This window comes from Anser brachyrhynchus, assembly GCF_964034855.1.
Source record: "Anser brachyrhynchus genome assembly, chromosome: 10".
Classification (NCBI taxonomy): domain Eukaryota; kingdom Metazoa; phylum Chordata; class Aves; order Anseriformes; family Anatidae; genus Anser; species Anser brachyrhynchus.
Window position 1 is genome coordinate 18,337,214 of NC_137705.1, and position 22,281 is coordinate 18,359,494.

The 22,281-nt window shown below is 35.5% G+C and overlaps 1 protein-coding gene across 28 annotated transcripts in view; it reads left to right on the plus strand.

Annotated features, from left to right (window-relative positions):
* Positions 1–22,281, plus strand: part of ATP2B2 (ATPase plasma membrane Ca2+ transporting 2) — a 415,848-nt gene that overhangs the window by 305,215 nt on the left and 88,352 nt on the right. For 15 of the 28 annotated variants that reach the window (XM_080606728.1, XM_080606718.1, XM_080606717.1 and 12 more), the window contains 4 exons: positions 11,016–11,273; positions 12,322–12,447; positions 19,364–19,489; positions 21,230–21,262. In XM_080606728.1, coding sequence (XP_080462854.1) covers positions 11,016–11,273; positions 12,322–12,447; positions 19,364–19,489; positions 21,230–21,262 — 543 coding nt within the window. The remainder of the gene's footprint in view (positions 1–11,015; positions 11,274–12,321; positions 12,448–19,363; positions 19,490–21,229; positions 21,263–22,281) is intronic. The other 13 variants (XM_080606734.1, XM_080606711.1, XM_080606708.1 and 10 more) reach the window with 1 other exon arrangement.

Here is a 22,281-nt window from a genome sequence, read left to right on the forward strand (position 1 = left end):
TTCTAGAACCTAACTTAAATGACCACAGCTTTATCTTTCTGACCTGTTTGTACAAAGAAAGCCTAGATAGCTCTAACTCCAAACGTACTTTATTTTCTTGAGATTATAAATCTTTTTTCTTCAGTAGCGTGTTCAGGCCCTATGTGGGCAATGTGTGTTTAATAAGGCTGTCCGAAGATAAATTTTTCCCAGTAGTTGCAGTGCTTCCTGTGAGTGATTTTATTTTTTATTTTTTTTAATGCAAGGGTAGAATTCTAAATCCAACTTCTTTAACTGTATCTGAGTGAAAAATGTCAGTATGTGGACAGCCATTTCACTCCTAGTATCAAGCTAACAGAATTTCTAATTTCTTCCTATCAGTTTTATTCATAATGTGCTGTTTGCATTGGCATGGTAGCCTTTTCTAAGTTTGGTCTTAGGATATATGATCATGAAAAAAAGGCCTTCCTTTCCCTGATCATTTTATTCTGAGTTCTCCAGTGACGTTCATATTAGCATTCCAGTAAAGTTGTTCAAAACCCATGCAGTTCCCTGAGATCATAGTCTCCTAAATTATTAATCCAAATTAGTACATATATCTTTCAAATTGAGTTTGTCTTTTACATTCAGTTTTCTCATAGTTCTGACACTTGAATAACATCATCTGAGGCGAATCCCTTAATTGTGCTCCGTATCCTTTATTACTATAAATTGTTTTGCCCTGTTGTTGATGCCATCTAAACTTAAGCACTTTTCCGTTACAGTCAAATCAGTTGAGAGCTATCTCCAGAAACCCTTAATCTAGGGTTTGCTGGCCACTAAACAAAACTTCAGTGCAAATTATTGGTACATATTTTTTATTCTGCATTGCAACTGAACCAACATCTTCCATTTTTCTCAGTGTTTTTCAATAGAAAAAAGTCTAAATTGAATGAGCAAGCATGCTTAAGGTTAAGACCATGCACACCTACACTACATTCTTGGAATAGTGACTTAAATTTTTCATAACTGCATTTTTATACACCCAGGATGAATGCAAAGAAACTTTCAATCTTAACCAGAAATTTAATTGAGGACATTGATATTTGTTCTGAAATGAAATGTTACAGCAAAAGATTTTTATTTGATAAATGTATTTTTTTTTTTTTTTTTACATTTGAATTAAGTATTTCCAATCACTCTGTAGACACAGGTAAATAATAATAAGTATGTATTTCTTTACGGAATGGTTATAGATTATACTAACAAATTTTTGCTAGCTTTTTTTTTTTTTACAGATTTTTGTAAGCTACTAAGCTTTTTGTAAGCTATATCTTTACTAGAAATGCTCGTTGTTACATTATCCCAGCACAGCCTTCCTAGGGTAGACAAGCCATATTCCAATTCCATAACTCTATGGAATATGTTATCCTTACTGGAAACCTTAGACTCTGACTGATGGTCTTTAGTTCTCTGCATTAACATCTAAATAATTAATTACTTGCAAAATTTAAGAGAAGTCTGATTATTTAATTTCATTATTTTGTCGTCTTCTAAAAAGATTTTACTCATATATTTAGCAATTCTTGTGAAACTGTTTATGATTGTTTATTATTGTGGGAGAAGTATTTTTGATAAGGTGTGAAAACACTTGTTTTGCAAATTTGTACTGGATCACACAACAAACATGTTTACTGTAAAGATAATTAGTGAACATAACTGCTCCTTTGTAAGTATTGAGATGAGAATATATTGAATTGGTTGTTTTGTGATATGCTATCCTTTTTTCTTTTTTTTTGAACATATTCTAAAATGCTTACAAGTGGTGTACTTCAAGATTATTCAAGGTTACATTAAAATTTTATTTAGTAGGTTTTGCCTTTTCTGAAGCTTTCTGATTACACGCTTCTTGATTCTCAGCTTCTGGTTGGGCATAGAGTCGGTGTCTCTGTCTTTCTGACTCTTCCCTCTACTTTCTTTGGACCCATGCTTTTTTTTAATGACATAGAACTTGTGAGGTTCTGCTCATACGGTAGTCTGGAGATGTCCTCCCCCCCCCTTTTTTCTTAATTGGTAAATTAACATTTTATTGCAATGTGAAGATCTGGAAATACTGTAAATGGTGTCTCTGTAAGAAGCAATTAGAAAGAAAACAGTTTCATACCCAGTTTTCAGAGTCAGCGAGGAAAGCCCAATTTAAATATTGCTCTCTGCCCAAGAACTGGTAAGTCTAAAAGAAGTGTGGAAATAATACTACGTGCACCATGGATTCAGGAGGAAAAAAGTCGAAAAAAAAAAAGTAGGAAAATAAAAGCAGAAAAAAAGATAAAGATGGGATGAAGTGGTACATCAGTTTTCTGGAGCCAAGCATTTGTCCAAGGAGTGCTTTCATTCTGTTTTTGTTCAACTGCATCAAAACTGTCCTACCCTATTCACAAAGTATGCTTAGGGAGCAGCTTTGTTATGGGTTGTCAGTGATATTGATGAATGACACGAGCTTTAGACTTGGGCTGGCTTCAGTAACAACACATTATGAACTTACAAAGTGCAGAATGTGCACTTTGTGTCACATGGGACCTGCAAATTAAATAATTATTTCATAATGTAAAGTGACCTACATCTGTTTTCTACAAATCTGTGTTGAACTGCAAAAAATTAAGTCCCATAGATACCTTCCCTTCATTAGAGATGTGTAGATCATCGACAAAACTGGGTTGCTTTTAGAAATTGCTCGTTAGATAGATTTGCGGGTTGCCAAATACTGCTTAACTCTCAACTGGGGACATGAGGTAATGAGATTTAGAACTTTGGGATGAAATATGAAATCTTCTCACATATTTTCCAGGGAGAAGTTCTCTGAAAGAATTAATTCCATAAGTAAAACTCCACTAGGATATGACCTTATAAGCATTGTTGAGTAACTGCATTTGAACTCGTATTAATAATCACAGAGAGCAACTTTCTTGGTCTGAGTCTTACATTTGAAAACCATGTTTTACCCGTTGAATATGTGACCACGTTTTCCAGATGCTTTTGGCTCTGAGCAACGTACAGTAAAACACTAGCAATCAGATGTCAAGGTTTTACCGTGCAACTCTTGAGAACAGGACTTGTGATTCAAATTCCTGCATTGGCAACACAGGGAAACAGAACTAAATATAAATATTTAAGAAATTAATATAAATTAATATTTATTAATATTTAAGAAATAGTTTGGCGATCCTGTTCCCTTCCACTGCCTTTGCCGGAGTTAGGACACCATCCCTTCGACAGGTATTTACAAAATACATGGCTTTTGTGCTAGTCAGAGGAATCTTGCTCGACGTACTGCACCTGTTAAAGCTGAGTGATTAAGGGATAAAGTCGGGTTGATTGAAATTAATGTTCCTCTGCTTGCAAATGTTTGTGATCAGGCTGAGGAATGTCTATGCATTCAGGGGTTTCAGATTTATTTTTTTTTTCTTGCATGAATACGTTGAAAATGTGTAAATATTTAATATTGATCTCTGAAGTTGATGCTTATATAACTAACCTACAGGGACATTTTTCTTTCTTTTTTTGCCTTGCTGAAATCCTTATATAACTAATTGAAGTATCACGAAGAGAAGAATTCTAATATTGTTTTCAAATAAGCATCCCAAAATCACTTTTAGTGAATATACAAGCACCTTAAACCTGAAATGCATGTATCAGATATTTATAAAAATAAATCTGATGTTACTCCATCCCTTCTGCTTGGCTGGTCACAGAAGAGCATGTGTTTCTGGAGAACACAGCCCGACAAGTAACCAGAAGATGTTTTTCATGGTTGAATAAGTCCTTGGAGAGTATGGGAGAAAGAGAGAGAACTTCTTTCATTTTTAAAGCTCTAGTAATTTCTGCACCTCTGCTACGAGCTGTGGCTCTGCGGTGCTGCCCTGTGGCCATCCTGCCCTGTGCTGGAATTGAGGGAGCCCTGGCCATGCTCCCTCATGGAGGGGCTGCGGTCCTTTGGTCCCTGGCCCACTCTTTGGACCAATGTGATGGCAAGTGGTGTAACACAACAAGGAGGTCCTAAAAGGGAATACTACAGGGTCTGTTCCTGCTTAAAAATGTTGTTAAGGAAGGGAGGTTTTGGTATTTGCTGCGTAATTTTTGGTTATCGTTCCTTTTGCCAGCCGTGTTTGATAAAATAAGAAACATCACTTACGCTGTTAATAACAAGCCCAATGCTATTAATGAAAAAAGCTGTAACTTACAGCTGCTCAGGTTGCTTTAATAACATCAGTGCTGGAGTTTCAGCTAAGGAAAAATGACTTTTACAGGAAGCTATTAAATAAAAAAGTTTTTATCATGGGAACTGTTGTCTTTCTGATGGCAAAACCAGTTTGACTGACTAAAAAAATTACCTCTGGGGGTGGTATGAGATTTTCCTAGGGAATTGAAATGCCACAAGGTATTCTCAGCTTAAAAATAGAAATGTGTAGGTTGAAATGAGTAGCTGAGAGGTATGTGCTGTAGGTTGGGACTTAGCTAGGAATACAGATGTTCACAAATTTAAAAATATACTTTTTCTGATTTAAAAATCACCATGCTCCAGCCTAACACTATTTGGCTTGTAATTATAATTGTTGTCCTATTCAAATTAGCTTTAAGAATCTCCTCATAACTATTAGGAAACTAATTAGAAATTAGAGACTTATTCCTTTCCAAGGTGCACAGTGCTTGCACGCCTCTTTCTGTACTGGCTCTGATTTGGTGTAGATGCTATGAAAAATATGTATGTTGAAACGGGGTCTCTGAACTTAAAGGTATTCCAACAGGAAACAAGCCAAGTAAACTGTCAGATGATGCTCTCTGGCTATGAGTGTGGCCTTTTCCTTTTTTTTTCTTTTCCTTTCCCCTTTTTCTGGCTGTCACCAAATTCAAATGATTAATAACATTAGCATTTTTTCCCTGCCAGTAACAATGAAGTTCCTTGTTTACTGTCTTTTTTTATATGCTTTAACATGTTCTTGTCTTTAACCCTATCGTTTCTCACCTTTCCCTTTTTACACAAGTGTATTCAATTTTTTTCTATTGTACAGTTCTCTTTTAATATCCTATGCCTTGCTACCCTGTTTTTACTTCCTAAAGCCTTATATATAATTAAATACTGCTAATGCAGAATAGGCTTCGCAGGTTAATTTTGAAGTTACTGGCGTTTATGTAAGTGCTTAAAAGGGTACAGCACAGGCAGCGTGCTCAGTGTTCCTGGTTCTTGGATTTTTTTTAGCCCATAGCTTTTGTGCTCAGGTTGCTTGCAATCTCTGATGAGACTGAAACGCAGGTTGCTGTGACTTCAGATGAACTGACCACGTGTGCTGGTTTGAATTACTTTCCACCCTTTTTCCCGAATGCTCTTTACCCTCAGATTCCGTCTTCCCTTCATCTCCTTTCTATAGAAACCTCTTTCAACAGTCTTTGCTGACCTATTTTTGCTCAAATTTTAAGCTTTTAAAATTCTCTTCTTTTTCCACAAGTTTTTTTGAGAAGTTCCTTTGAGAAGTTTCATGAAGGACGCAGTCATATCGTTCCCCATTTGTACTTCTGAACATCCTTGGGGCTGTGCTGTCAGGTTCTCCCGCTGCCCCGCAGGGGGTTCAGCTCACCTGTACCTTCATGTGCCTGGGGAATAAACTCATCCATTTTATGACTTCATCTGCTTTTTCTATGCCAAGGGAGTTACAGCCCTTTATATTCTTGACTTGCAGTCAAATCTGCGTAATCGCAGTTTCAAACTGAGTATGCATTTTCCATCTCATGAGGATGAGTCTTTTGGGAATGATACATGCATGGCATATGTTCATAGTTATGGCAGAAAATAGCCTCATATTAAAAACGTGGTTGCTTTTTTTAAATTGAACTTTCTGACAGATATGACCCATGTTAAACATAATTTTAAATGAGTACTTCACAATTCACCGTGTTGCACTAAAACCCGACTACAAATCACATATGCACATTAATACTTTTGTGATGCTTTTCACTCTGTGCCTTTCAATAATGAAATTGCAGGTATGTTTTTCGGTAACATCAGGAGCCAAGTACAATCCTGGGAAAGCATAATAGCAATCTTAGACCTTAAGAAAATTTTTGAGGGTTATATGAGCATCTCTAATTGACATTAGGGGCTTGAAATTATATTTTGTATATTCTACTTAAGCATATTATCATTTCCTCTTTTGTGTGTTATATGCCTTACTTTCCCTATATCTATAAAGTTGTTACTGTATCACTCTGCAAACTACAGAAGGGAGGACGGATAGTAAAAGATGAATAGTTAAAAAGTGTAAGGACTTTTTTGTCCTATGAATACAGACAGTTTGTTCCCGAAAGTTCATATATGTCTGTGGTGTTTTCATGCTGGTGCATGCCCTGCCACACTGCTCTCTCACTCCCCATCCTCAGAACAACAGGGAAAGGAAAGTGTGATGAAGAACAATCACCTGGGTTGAGATAAGGACAGGGAGACTGCTCCACCAGTTACTGTCGTGGGCAAAACAGACTCAGCATGAGGGTTATTAATGTAATTTATTATCTATTGCTGACAGACAAGAGCAATGAGAATCAAAAGCAAATTAAAACAACCTTCCCTCATCCACTCTCTTCTGCTCCCCCCCAGTGGCACAGGGAACAGTGAATCGGGCTGGGATCAGTCCCTAACGCTTTCTCTACACTGCTCCTTCTCGGTCTCTCTTTGCCCCTGCTCCACGTGGGGTCCCTCTCACGGGATGCCGTCTTTCCTGAGCTGGTCCTATGCGGGCTGCCCACAGGTAGCAGCTCGTCAAGAACTGCTCCCACCCCTGCAGCTCCCTGCTACCAACACCTTGCCACATAAGCTTCATATAAAGTCATTTTAGAATTTCTAGATTTTTTTTTTCAGGATATAATTGCAGAAGAGAGATTTTTTTCCTTTAGTGTATGAGAAAGAATTTTAAAAATATAAACCAATAGAGATGCAAGTTTCCATTTTTTTGTCCTCTGTTAAAAGGGAACACTTCTAAAATAATTTTGAAGCAAGAACACAGCATAGGTTAATAAAATGTCATTAAAGGTTAAAGGTCGTCTCTTGAAGGGCAGGTTGCATTTTTTTAAATCCTGCCTGTCTGTAAATCTCTATTAAAAAAGTCTGTTCAGCAATCCTATCTGTAAGTATTGTGTACTTTCTTTACTTGAAGTGGCTACAGTTTATTCTTACAGTAAGAAAGAATGGTGTGCACATTTGGCATTAATTTATCAAGCACGTTCATCCTGTTTCATTTGTGGGACTGCAAAACATGAAGACAAGGTGAGGGAACTTGTGGAGCAGACAGGAACACTCACGCATTCATGGTGCTTAGAAGAGGGCACGGTCAGCCAGCCCGCAGGCTGGGCATCAGCGGGTCAAGGAGTGAGATCCCCACTTGTGTATTATCAACCTCTTTGTGGTCTTTAAAATTGTGTTCCTGAGTCCTGATCCTCTGAGCAAAAAGTAATCAATTCATGTCTCTCATACCTTGGCTCATTATTATAATCTTGGGTCATGTTGAATAAAAACAGAGTGAGCTGTCTGCTACCTATCACCTCTATGGGTGAATTCACTTCTTAGTGTGTCAGATAAACTGGATCAATGGATCACTAAGATGCAATGCTTCTTTATAGTTTATTTATAGAAGCTAAACTGCATCTCAACCAAGGAGCGTTCTGAAATCCGTAAAGCAACTCTCAAACTCTTGCATCCATCTAAAAGACTAACTTTTTTTTTTGACCATGCCTGTCAATTTAATTACTCCTGGGTCTCGCTCCAAGAATTCCCCCCTTCCCTCCACAGACCTTTCCTCCATCTGAATTTACTATCGTCTGGCTGAGCAGAAAATAAATGAAGCATTTTTGAACTTTCAAGATTTCCAAAAGGTTTTGGAGAATTTTCTCAGCATTGTAAAAGCTAGAATCATGAATCATCATTCAGTGCTAAAGCTTGTCAAACTCAGGGATGCTTTCCAAGAACTTGGTTTAAGTTCAGTGTTTTCTCCACATTTCCTTTCTTACAAACATTTTTCAGCCGCAATACAAAGAGAGAAACATGTTCTTTGCTTGTGCATAATCTATGAGACAGGTAAACACAATTCCTTTCATCTTAATGATATAATCTTGTATTATTTACATTCTATATTAGACTACCTTTCCTGGTTATATGAACATACTGGGAATGGTATTATTTGTATTAATGTAGAAATCAGTTCTGATAACACCTACACGAGATAAATTTCGTTACTTAAGTCAAAGTATATTTTTATTTTATGCCTGTGTGTCAGAATGTTTTTTTTCTTCTTTTTTTTTCCTTTTATTTTTTTTTTCTCAGAAATATTATTCTCCAAGCTATTCAAGTTACAATGTGTTAATATAGGGTTTGAGTGCACTGACTAATAGGGGTTTTGTTTCTCTGACACATCTAAAAGGCGGTAATAAGACCTATTGGTTCTGTGGAAAAATGGCAAGGACTTGTAAAAGACTTGCAAAAACTGGCAGCTTTCTGCTGTAGCGACAGGGTATTCTGCTCTTCCAATAACAGAATAAGTTTATGTGTGTCCAGAGACAGAATGGGTTCCTTGTAATGATGGACAAAGCACAGTTTATGTCTTTCAAACAGGTGATTTTAAAAATTTAAGTATTACATAATTCTTGTTCTAGTAGAAAAGAGCATGTTATAAATTATAAATAATCTTTATGCAGAAATCAAAGACAATTTTCAGTGAAAGCACAGGGGAGGGCATGCTATAGATTAAAGTAAATATTACCCTGTAGAATTGCCCCAGAGCTGAGTTGCTCCTTGTCACCCTTAGGGGTGGACTGGCCTGTTACTGTTGTCAGCTCACCTGGCCATGCGATCACCCACCTTATTTGCACTTTTACACAAGCTAGACTAAATTTCAACCGGTGAGGACTTTAAAATCCAAAAAGAAAATAAAATCAATCTTTGTGTTAGACCAGCGTATGTTTCTTTTGTGAGAAATGTGAGAGGATGTATGCTGTTAAAAAGAATAGGATATTGTTTCTTCATTTTAAATCATATCTAATGAAAAATGAGTAGTGAATGTTTGTCTAACGTTTGCTAAAACAGAATTAACGTGTGCTGGGAAACAGCTTAATCTACTCAAGGCAAAAGTGAATTTACTGATTTGGAAAAGGAATCTAAAATGTAACATGGACCAATTAAGATGATTTAAAGGTTAAACAAAACAAATTCCATTAGTCCTTCCCAAGTAATGTTCTGCTTAAGGAAAACATTGCACCTGTGAGTTAGCAACTCAAGGTACTGAACTTTAAAAAAAAAAAAAAAGAAAAAAAAAGAAAAAGGGTACTTAATTTCTTGGGTGCTATAAAAATGGTATTTTCAGCAACGTTTTTGTCCTGCATATAAAGATTCATGTAGGTCATCTATCTGAGGGCATCCCTGCCAGGAAAGCCCTTTCTTCTGGGAGTGTGCTTTGCCTTACAATTAGGTTAAATATGAGTTTAAACTGCAGCAAGCACTGGCAAAAAAACAGTTTAATTTTCTTCTGTTCACTTAGTAGAGGTTTAGTCTTTGATACATCTTCCTTTGGCTTTTTTTGGTAATTTTGTTACTGTTCACACTCAAGAGTAATTACTCAGCCGGTTAGTGAATTATGATGCTTATGTTACAGGGAAACCTCTCCAGTTTAAAAATAGAAATTAAATTGCTTGTTAATTTCCTCTAGTGTCAGGTGATGAATATACCAAAATTAAACTTTAGTCATAGATGGAAGCAGCACAGTTGCGAAATTGCTAAACTCCCTGGTACCTGAGGAAGATGGAAAACTGATGTCAAACGCCTACCTTCTCAGTTCTTCATGAGAAATTCGAAGATTCACTTTCTCTGTCACTCAGGAGAGGAGGCTCTTTTGCTTGGATGGGGTTCTTTTTTTCTCCCCTTTAGGTTGTGAAATCTCTGAATTTTGTGATTCCGGTATGCGTACTTTGCTGTCCACTATCATAAACTGTTTTTTTAGGGCTTGTTTCATTAAAGAGGACATCTAGATTATTTTTATTTTGTGAATTCTGTCTAGGAAATGTATTCCAGTCTTAATTGTGTATTATTTGGAAATAAATAATTAGCAGTAGTTAATAAAACATTTCAGTATTAGTTCAGATAATACTTAGAATGTACTTTTTAAATACTATTATACTTGTGACAGAAATAATATACTTATTTTTCTACAAATACGCCCCTATATTCCTCTGTAAGAAAGATACTGATTATGTTATATTGATTACTAGTTATTAATTGGGTTGCTGATGAATTTATATTAGGTTTTTATTTTTCTGAATGTTCCCTAATGCCCTTCTTTATTATGTTTAAATACTAATATGCTAGTTGATCAGAATAGTTTTTTTATGCAAGTGTTCTTTATGAGGGCATTTAGCTGAGAATGCTTAGAAATTATATTGAAAATTATTTCTTTAATCTTTTTTAGGAAGGTATACAATCTTTCTCTTATACTTGATAAAACTAGGTCAAATACCAAGCAGTAAATATTAAATGGTAGGTTAGATACAACAGTATCTCTATTTGTAATGTTTACCCTTAATCAATTCAGGCAATCTTCAGAAATTTGATTACTTCATTGTTACAGTTATTACTCATGTCTCTCCTATTTCTAAAATGAAAATTTAGCAATCAGTTAAGTCATGAGTATATAAATTGCTAGAAAAACTACACATCTGACGTATTTTGTTGTTTTCCCAATCTTCAATTTATATAATTCTGTTCTTAATTGAATCGTATCACTTTCAACTGATTTATGGTACTCATTGTTTTAGTCTTAGGAGCCACTTTTCATAAGTCCTCCTGATTTCTGGAAATGTTTGATGGCTCAGGTGAAGCTATCAGTCCTATTAGACAACAGAATCGATGCTGCCTTTACCCATTGGTTTGGTTTGCATTTTGTTGCCATTTCACAGCAAGATTTTCTTGTGATAAACGTAATACAACTGATCTTTGCTTGACTGAATGAGTCATAATATTGTCTTGGTAGGATGTGGTACTGCAACAGGAGGAGCTGAAGATGAAGGTGAGGCCGAAGCTGGCTGGATTGAAGGTGCTGCCATCCTGCTCTCTGTTATCTGTGTTGTGCTCGTCACTGCCTTCAATGACTGGAGCAAGGAGAAGCAGTTCCGTGGGCTTCAAAGTCGTATTGAGCAGGAACAGAAATTTACTGTTGTCCGAGGTGGACAGGTTATCCAAATCCCAGTGGCAGAGATAGTAGTTGGTGACATTGCACAGGTGAAATATGGTAAGTTTCGTCAAATCGATAACTACTTTTCTGAACTTTATTTCCCTTCTCCCTTCCTGGCCAAATAGAGGACATTTGGAACTCACTTCACTGGAATTAATTCAAAAACAGAATTATTTGGTATCATTACTGTCCATGGTATGATAATAATTATGCTGTTAGGGCAAAAGAAAAACTTGACGTAAAATATTTGCAGTAAAATTACACTTGGTAATTAATTTTATTTTTGTAAGCTTCACTTCCTTTCACTGACAAGGACAAGAACTGTTCTTACAATGGTAATTCTCTTTCATGGAGGATTACAGTATTTGGAATTTTTGGAATCTGTCCAGTTATGAATATGAGGTATGAATATGAAGCAATTTTAAATGCTCTCTGAAAGGGAATCATGTCCCTGTGCTCACCCTAGTTGGTAGGCTGCTCCAAAACTATGGATCCTGTAACTGTCTACAAACTGGGTGTTACTAGTGGGTGTATGCCATATAATTATATACCATAAGGGACCCCCCTATTTTTCTCCCCATGCTCCAGTGAACAGGAAAATCTTTGCAGGAACTCTGTTAGCTGTATCTAACTCAACCTGCAAATTCCAGCCTGTTCCAACAGGCATCCAGTCTCTCCTGGGTCAAGTCTCTTCTAGGTTTAGATGCAGGAGAGCGTCCAGAGAGCAGAAAGGAGAGAGACTGCTTGACTGTCTATTAGCTGCTGTTTTCTCTTAGGAAGTTTGACAGAACAACCTTCATGTCATGTTAAAAAGATCACTCCTGTCCTAGTCTAGGTGATTATTCATTGTATGTTAAGTGTGATGCATTCTGATTCTGGTGTAACATTAAGCATAAAATATTTGCAATGCAAAGGTTATTCCCTATGGGATTACAGTAATGTGGCTAATGTGGTCCAATATGGTTGCACTTCTTTCACATTTGCTTTCATTTTACATTTTAATGTAATTATTGTTACTTGTAATTTTATCATAGAAATAATTATGTAATTATAAAAGCACTTACTAAATCACTGTGGTTTTCCATTGCCATGCTCTTACTGAAAGGTGATCTCCTACCTGCCGATGGGATATTTATTCAAGGAAATGATCTTAAAATTGATGAAAGTTCTTTAACTGGAGAGTCAGACCAAGTCCGCAAATCTGTTGACAAAGACCCAATGCTACTGTCAGGTAAATTTGTCTGAATTATTTCTGAGTTTATCTTTTATGTACTGCTTTGTTCATGTTTTGTTTTGATTTGGTTTTCTACAGCATCAGGTTTTGGTAACCTAGATATTGCAGGTCTTTTGAACACAGACACAGACCTTGCCAGTTTTTCATATGAGATAGACTAATGTTTTTTGATTGTGTGTAATTCTTTCTGATCATGATATTTATTTAATAAGGTGAAAAAATGCTGAAAATTTTTAGAGGAAAATGAAAGTATAATTCCAGGATAAAACAATAGTTTCAATTCATCGTATACCAACTTTAATTTAACATTAAATTTTAAAGTCTTTCAAAGCCTCTTTTTTATGCATACACTAGAAACTTAGAGAAAGAAATAACAAATGTGCTAAGAAAGCTGGATACACTAAAATATTGACATTTATGTCAATTGTTATGTCCATAATCTTTGTTACATGTTCATGTTATTCATAGTATTTATATTTTGTAATATAATTCTACACAGTAAATCATTTAAATAATTTTTTTTTTTTGATTCTAAAAAAAAGATTTTTAAATGGTCTGGTTCTTAACAGATTTCAGCTGGGATGTGATGGCATAAAAGCTGCCTGCTATTTTGTCTCATAATGTTCTCATAACAATCAACAATGTATTGCAACTTGATATAGTCCTTTCAAACACATTTGAACTCTCTACTCACAGAAAGGATACTTCTTGCTGTCTTGTTCATGTACTCTCACATATTCCTAAATTGAATGAGATCTTTTTGGATACCCATAGATTTCAATGGTAACTGTGGAAAAATATAAAGACACTGCCCTGACAGGCACGATGGGAAGAGAAAGGGAAAGTAGTTGAGTTAGGTGAAAAGATATTTTTATCCTGCTTCCCAAAGCTTAAACATCTTTGCTAGAAAGAGAGGTTTGTCTTTATGGTTTTACAGTAGAGTTAAAGTTTGCACTCTTTATGTTTCCCTTTTAGTATGTTATCTCTATAGTAATTACAAAAAGGTGAAGTATTAATGGGATATTTTAACAAATGCTACAAAAACTTTTGCTCCATATTTATACTAATGAATTTATACTCGTGCTGTGTTAGAAAACCCTCTAACTCTATTTGCTTTTGAGTAGATCTGATGACTTGAGATTCTGTCATGTCAAATACTACCTTTTTTTTCCAGAGATGTAGTGCAAAGTTTAATACCCATGATGTTGGACCTGATGTGCCTGCTGGAAATTGTTAGTAGCTCAAAAATCAAAGAAGTTGAAACCCACCATGTCATGTTTGTTTCACAGTAGGTTTATAAACAGAATTTGTTGGATATTAGCATAGACCCCGTATTTTAATAAAACTTCTTTAAAGCGAGAAAAAAAAATAAAAAGCTGCAAAAAGACCTTAATTTTTCCTTGTCTTTGAATCTGAAGACATCAGTAAATTATTTCCAACTAGGTTTTGGAATTTAGACAAAGATTGTCAGGCTGATGTTTGCCACTGTTCTCCCTCCACTGTCTGTTGGAAAAGAAAACAGTTCAGGTTTGATAGAAGAAAGCTAAAGAAAGGTAACATTTGAATTGCAGCCGCGGTTTGTTTTTGTGGGTCTAAATTTGGTGAAAGAAAAACACCATGAATCAGGAAGTCTTATTTTCACTGTTGGCACCTGAAACAACATTTTTAATATTCGATTAGTTTCAATGACATAATTAAACTAAATGAGTTTCTGTGCTTAATGCCCTGTTTAATCATCCAGATAGTCATTTACTATACTTGAGAAGCAATTCTAAGAGTACAAGTGCTGACTAGACCAGATGGTTCATTTCCATCTGTATATAGCACATTTGGTACTACCTAGGAAGGCAGAAATGGGAATGTAAACTGAAATGAAACTCAACTGATATACCTGAAATGCAAAACAACCAATAGTTCCACTGTACTTCTGTCTAAAACATTTTCCTTCTTTTAGGTCACTAATAGAGATTTGCATGCATTGTGTAGCACAATCCACTGTATCAAAAGTCCACAGCATTAACAAGACCGTAGTTATGTTAAATTTCTTTGCAATGAACATGGACATGTATCAACCAAAAGGTGAAGAAAGCTTGGGTAGTGAAACTGTCTGACACTCGTCCACCTCTTCCTGGTGGATGACAGGTTGACCATGAGCCAGCGGTGTGCCCTAGTGGCCAAGAGGGCCAATGGGATCCTGGCGTGCATTAAAAGGAGCGTGGCCAGCAGGTCAAGGGAGGTGATCCTCCCCCTCTAGTCTGCCCTGGTCAGGCCTCACCTGGAGCACTGTGTCCAGTTCTGGGCTCCCCGGTACAAAAAAGACAGGGATCTCCTGGAAAGAGTCCAGCGGAGGGCCACAGAGATGGTACGGGGCCTGGAGCATCTTCCCTATGAGGAAAGGCTGAGAGACCTGGGTCTGTTCAGCCTGGAGAAAAGAAGACTGAGAGGGGATCTTATCAATGTTTATAAATATCTGAGGTGTGGGAGACAGAGGGATTTGGCCAACCTCTTTTCAGCGGTTTGTGGGGACAGGACAAGGGGTAATGGCCACAAAACGGAGGACAGGAAGTTCCGCACCAACATGTGAAAGAACTTCTTCACGGTGAGGGTGACGGAGCACGGGAACAGGCTGCCCAGGGAGGTTGTGGAGTCTCCTTCTCTGGAGATATTCAAGGCCCGTCTGGACACCTACCTGGGCAGTCTGCTCTAGGGAACCTGCTTTGGCAGGGGGGTTGGACCCAATGATCTCTCGAGGTCCCTTCCAACCCCTAGAATTCTGTGACTCTGTGAAAACTGATATGCCTTCAAGTTCTGCATAGTTTGAAATTCAGAGAAATCCATGATTCCAAAATACAGAAGTTTTGTACATGAGTCTGGCCTCAGTATTGCACACAGTGAATTATTTAGGGGCACAAGGTGATAATAGTTAACATTGTAAAAAAATATCTTAGGAGGCTTATTGTTTAAATCATTTTCCCAGTTATTTAGATTAATTTGGTTAATGAAATGAGTATGAAAGAGTTGCAGAGAGGAACTGACCCAGAGTAGTTCTCACTGAATGGATTCTGACAGAAGGTTATCTTAACCTAAGTTTCATCCATGTGTACTTCTTTTCTGTTTGTTTGCTTTTTTGAAACAATGAAGAGTCAGCTTATTAAAGAACAAATAAATAAAAGAAATGTCTAGGTCATGGTTCTTTGTTAGGTTTTGGAAATTAGAAGGAAGCTTGATTAAGGAATCGGGTCAGTTACTGCCTGGAGAAAAATAGTTCTGATTCTGTCTTAAGTCCTTGCCAGAAAATATTCAAAGCTAAGCTTCTAGCAAAGCAGAAGTTTTTAGAACAGAGCATCTAACTAAAATGTTCCAAATTATTTGGTTATAATGAAATTACATGTAGATGAGTTTTTGCTGCAAAACTTTTTAGTTTAAAGAGGATATTCTAATGGTTGTTTCGCTTTCTTAGTAACTTCAGTTACCTTTTAATAATTGCAGTGACTAAACAGTTATTTAGACATGCAGATAGAGAATTTTTGCTCAACTCAAGCTAGCTGGAAGTAACAAAACAGGATGAATACCCAAAATTAGAGTGCTCTGCATTTCTTTCCCTATTTTTTGAGCCCTATTTCCAACCTATTTCACTAGTATTGTTAGATTTGGAGGTTTCTGAGCAGTACATGTTTAGTTGCATTTTTGTCAGAAAATGTACATGCTTCAATGTAGCTTCCTTATCTGTGTAAGCCAAATATCTCTTTTCCCAGTGAACTAGTCTCCTTATTTTCTATCTTGGAATATTCACTGTTTATAAATTTTAAATTAAATACTTGGCATGTGAAAAAAAATATTTTACTAATATTGAAAAAAGTCTAAAGAGGGAAAGAATTCAGTGTAGTAGTTCCACATGAAGTTGAAATACATGTTTAGTGAACAGATTAAGTGAAAAACATGCATTCATTCCAGAATTCCATTTATGTAACAATAGCTGATCAAATTCACAGAGTCTATTTCTTTATTCGGGGTTAATATAAATGAATTATAACACAACTTAAATGATGAAATTGCCAGAGTTAGGTGGTAGGAGGTTCAGCTTTTGTGATTAGCTTCCAGTAATCCTAACAAAGAGTAGTCTGCTGATAAATTAGTACTTGGTACCAGCTCCAAAGCACGCATTTGTATGCAACTCAACATTTCAGAATTATGTTTTACAAGACTAATGTTAAGAAAAGGTTTAAAAGGTTCAGAATGGCATTTCAGGCATTTGAAGACATTTTGCCTTTTCGAGGTGCACAGATGTAAGCTTGAAAATTGGTGGATATTTCTTCTTAATAAAGCTGCCTGTATCCATGCCATATTTTGAGTATATTTATGCACACCTTTGTAGTCCAGTACAGAAGAGGATTCCTTAAATTCCTTTCCTAAAAAAAACATTTAAATGAGAATCAACCCCCTTAATATGTTTTTCTTAAGAAAAGGAGGGGGAAGGAAATCTTTCCATGTCCATTCAGGTTTAGTAGGTGTGAAAGCTCAATAAGATTCTCTGTGAGAAATTAAAAACACCCCCTATTAGTTCAATGCCACAGGCTCATAATTCAGATGGTTAAAATCCATTTTGCAGTAGTTTGCAATAAGACTGAGGATTCTTCTCTATTTCACTGTGGCTTCAGACATCCCTTCCTCCAATATGTTTCAAAACTACAGGCATCAGTGAACAACTTCACTTTTGTTTCTAAATATTGAGTGATAAGTAATGATGGCATTGGTTGAGTGACAGGGGCGAGATAGTTGAGAATAAACATACCAGAATCTTTACCCTATTAGCCACAGAAGTATTTAGGATGTCAGTTAATGAATTTACATTACTCATGCTGTCAACAGAATGAAAGAAACAATGATTTCATGTTAATGAAAGTAAATGGGGAACCTTACATTTCTGGCAAACTTTAATTGTGGAGCAGTACAATGTTAGTTTTGAAGAGAGGTGAGGATCTAAGAAACAATGGAATAAAACCTGGAAAAGAATAGTAGTTTGTCACAAACACCACAGTGACAAGGCATTAAAGTGGTTATTATAAGCAGTAAGAAAGTAAGAACTGTTTCTTTGTTTCTTTTTCTTTTTTTGATCACAATGGTCGAATTATTTCTTTGACTTAAAGACTTGAATTCTTGTCTTAAACAAAGAAATTACTTAAAAATAAGTGTTTTTTTTTCCCCCCTTTTTTTCCTCTTTATTATTCCTATAAAGGTACTTTAGTTACTGGATTGTATCCTGATTCCATCTGGTCTGATTTTTCTTATGTCCCACAGATGCATGTCTGTGATAATGACTAGTCCTAATACATAATGTATTTCAAACTATAATACCTAGGATAAAACAAATTGTTAAATAACAAACCAGTCTTTGAGCAGATTTAGTTAACCATGTGTTATCGTTAACCAAGTTAACTGTATTTCACTTGGATTATAAATGTTTTTTTTTTTTTTTATAAATATATTTATAAACCGTTTTCTTCTCAAAGCTTTTCCTTTGTATGTTATAGTCTGTTTTTGTACTTTCCAAACTATTTCCTCCTTCATCAAATGCAGGAAAGAATTTGAAAAACTCCAAACCCAGTAAACTTCCAGCTACTTTCAATCTGAGTTTACCCTGCCAACTTCGCGTAGAGAAATTGCTTTTCCTCTGGGTCTCACAAAGACTTACACTTAATAAGCAATGCTATAGCTTAATAGGCATACCTAATTTTCTACCCCTAAAGAATAAAATATAAAGCATATTTCAATGAATAGCTTCATATATGAGTAGTTTCTCGTCATTAGGGTATTAGTTTTTTGTCTAGTCCATAGGATCATAATCATGTCACATGACCAACCAATCCACTGTATGTCTTTTAACATTCACTATCTACTAAGGATAGATCTATGAAAATGTTGTAAAGTGTTACAAATTTTTTCCAAGATGTTAGATCAAAATACTCCGTGACTGTTTCTAGGAATTCCTAGTTTGTTTATGTTTTTATGTTTGTTATGTTTGTAAGGTTTATAAGAGGCTGTGATTTTAGATACCCCCCAACATTTGCTTGAATAAGAGTTGTAAATTAAAAATTTCTACACAATAAAGCATGCATTTTTTCTCAAAATGAATTAAGTTAATATAATGGTGTAATTACCTAGTTAAACAAATGATCTTAAAAAAAAAATTTACTCTGCATTTTAATTTGTTTTAGACTAATAGAAATCTTTGTACACACTGATTTTGTTTTCCAGCGTATGAGATTCTTGCTGTTTGGGAAACTCATGATTTAATTGAATTTAACATCCCTTGAAGATTTTTTTCAGTATTGATTTTCAAGTTTGAAGATGTGAAATCATCTTCAAAAATATTTTTTCTATGCCTGTAAATCAACCATAGCGGAAAAAGATGAGAGAAATTGCACATATGCTTTTGCTTCGGTTATGTAATAGCATTCCATGTATAGTCAGTGTAATCTGGACAACAATCTCAGAGGAATATTTGCAGAACTCTGCAAAAATATTTCTGAAGTTACAAGAATTAACTGTATGACGCTGAATTATCTTCCAAACTTGTGTAACCTTTGTGTTAGTGACAACATTTCTTTTTAAAAGGGAATGTAATGTGTGGTTAATGAATATGCATCCTAAGATTTGCTATTAAACATCCATTTGTAGTTGAGAATACTATATAACAATAAGGATTATTTTTGATATGTAATAATATAGACCTTGATGTAGATTTAAAAAGTGTAACAGATCTCTCTCTGAGTACTAGCATATGCCTTGCATAAAATATTTAATGGTGTTATTCTTTTTAACTTTTATATATATATATATATATACACACACGTGTGTTTATATATATATATGTATTTATGCATAAGCAAGCACTTATATTGTGTATTTTCAGGTACTCACGTCATGGAAGGCTCTGGACGAATGCTCGTAACTGCCGTGGGTGTCAATTCTCAGACAGGCATCATCTTTACTCTGTTAGGTGCTGGAGGAGAAGAAGAAGAAAAGAAAGATAAGAAAGGTAAATTTCACAACACACATGAATGCTCCCAAGAAAGCACTTTTTTTTTTTTTTTTTAAGCCAGAATTCTCCTCAACTCTAGACAAACAAACAAACAGTTTTAAAAAACTTTTTTTAATTCATTTTTGTCATTGCACATCACACTGGAAAACTGCAAAAATGGTTAACCAATAATATACATTGGATAACAAGATGTTTTTCCAGTGTTAAATTGCAGACTCTCATAATTAAATGCAAGGAAGTACATGGGCATACTCCCATTGCTGTATCTTTTTGCATAATCCATACTCACCTAAAATTTGCAAAGGTTTTGCACTTGTCCACTTACATCTATGTAATATTGTTTTTTCAAAACTCAGCCATGAAAATTACATCTTTTTTTGAGCTTCAGACATAAAATAAAGATAAGATGTGGCTTTTTACTAACTTAGTTGCTTAATGTTAGTGACTGATTTTAGAGGCATTTTAATTACCTAAGGTGTAGAGGTCATACTAAGAACAGTAAAATGGAATAAAGTAACTAGCAGTAAATGTTAACAGAGAGTTTAACTCTGACATCACGTATCAGTTGATGAAATCAAGAAATGTTAAGATTTTCCATTTTATTATAGTTCGAAGTCATGAGCAACTGCTACTTTCTGGGTTGCACACCAAGCAGACGTGATTTAACATGTCCTTTGCAGTTTTTGTTCATAGTCTTTTTGTAAATCGTTCCAGTCTACTTTCAGAATTTTGTTCCATGTTTGTTCTAAGAATATTTTTCTTTCAGACATGCTTAAGGTCAATTAATATGATTTTTTAGACACTCCCACGCTTTTTAGTGCTTTTTTACAGTTAATAAAGGAGTAGTTATAGTTTTACAGAACATTTTACCTATTAGAAAGCATGATTTCACCTTTATTATTTCTGTTCCATCCTTTCAATTTGAAGCAGCAGATAGGAATGCCAATTCAAAACGGTTTTCACAACATAGATTTTCCATTCAGAAATGTGTGCTACAAGTGGAAGTCCTAATGAAACCCAGAAATGCAAAATACTTATCAGGCATGATAAGTTTGCAGAACTTTAAAAGGAGAAAGACTGAAACTTCCCAAAGTAAAACTCTTTCATGTCAGACTAGTTTTGAACAATTTCCTGGAGTCTAATCTAAAAGGATGGAAAAGACTCCTAAATACAGATATTTCAGGATCTGGCAGCATCTGTTTTGGCAGTGTATAAGGATATTCTAGAGGGGAGGGAGCAACATCAGTTTCTGCATGAAAGTAACAACCGTCTGTCCTGAGGTCCTTTGTTTAATGGGGTTGGCCTTCTCTGTATATTATTTTGCTCAGGACGCTGATGATTTTCTCATGTTGGACTGTGGATAGCTTGGAAGACAGTGAAAGACAAATCTGAGGTAGCAAAGTAATGCAATGCACTGTGCTCATAATGTACTTCCCAGAGACAGAGATACTTACAGGGATGTGTAAGATCTTTTTATGCAGATGCTAAATCCAATTGGATATAGCTACAATACCAAGAAAATTCCTTCACATTTTGTACTGGCTCTAGCAGCTTTGTGCTAGTGCAGAAGAGTGCCTGAGCAGAGCTGATGACTGATTAGGCCTGAGCTCAGATGACGTACTCTCATATATAAACCTGCAGTTCTCTAAAGTCCTAACAATCATAAATGTTTGCTTCAGTCTTATGTGGGTGTATGCTTTTATTGTTCATTAACATTTTGTAAAAATCATCATACAGGTGTGAAACAGGACGATGGACATCAACTTCCAGGTAGAGTAAGAATTCTGCCACATCAGATGAAAGGATGAGGCCTTTAGCCAGCAAGCTTTGGTGCAAATCAGGGTTGAAATAATGATTAAAATAATTGTCTTTGAATCAGTCCAGTTAAATTAAAGAACAGTTTCAAATCAACAGGATTGTTCATGGCAAACATTTAAGTGCGCACGCACTGTTGGTGTTGCAAATCTGAATGTTAAGCTTGAATACTCAGTTAATCTCCAGAAGTAAATTACAGTACATTAAACACTGAAATGCGTGATTTGCTGTTAGCAGTTCGTGCTGTGCTGGTTAGTATGAGTATCCAAATGGAATAAAAAATAAGCATGAGTAACCAAAACACTGTTGTTATCATCAGAATAATCAAATTTGCAATTGAAATTTTCATGAATATACTTACACATGGTGTGTTTTTAAATCCTATGTGCTGTTTATTTTCTTTTTCCAATTTACCATTTGTAAATAAGACAAGATGATATTTCTTGAATAACAAACCAGTACAATATGAAACAGTCACTATGGGTCAAGGACTGAGGAAGTTCAAGAGTCTCGGTCTGGATTCACTACAGGACTTCTGTGTTCTGTTGTGAGCAATTACCCAACAGAAACAAAGCAAAACTTATTTTATCTATTATTTACAGAGATTAATTTTCTCTACAGTAGTATAAAAATCCACAATAAAATAATAAAATGTTCTCAAAGTTTTTCATATACCTGTTAGGAAAGATTGCTTGACCAATTTATCTGATATGCAAATAATTGCTGAAAACAAAATGAGAATTTTATTTTCTGTTACTTTTTTTCATTTCACCACAAAACAGAGGCAATTACATAATGCCTGTTATTTGGATTTGAAACAACTCATTATTCTCCACAAGACTATATTTTCCAAGATTGTTTCTTCTACATTTCTACATACAATATGGAAAAGTTTAATATTTCTCCTGAAATCAATGTGCAACTAGGTTTTTAGAAGACAAAGACTGAGCCAGCACCTTAGACTGGGCTGTGCC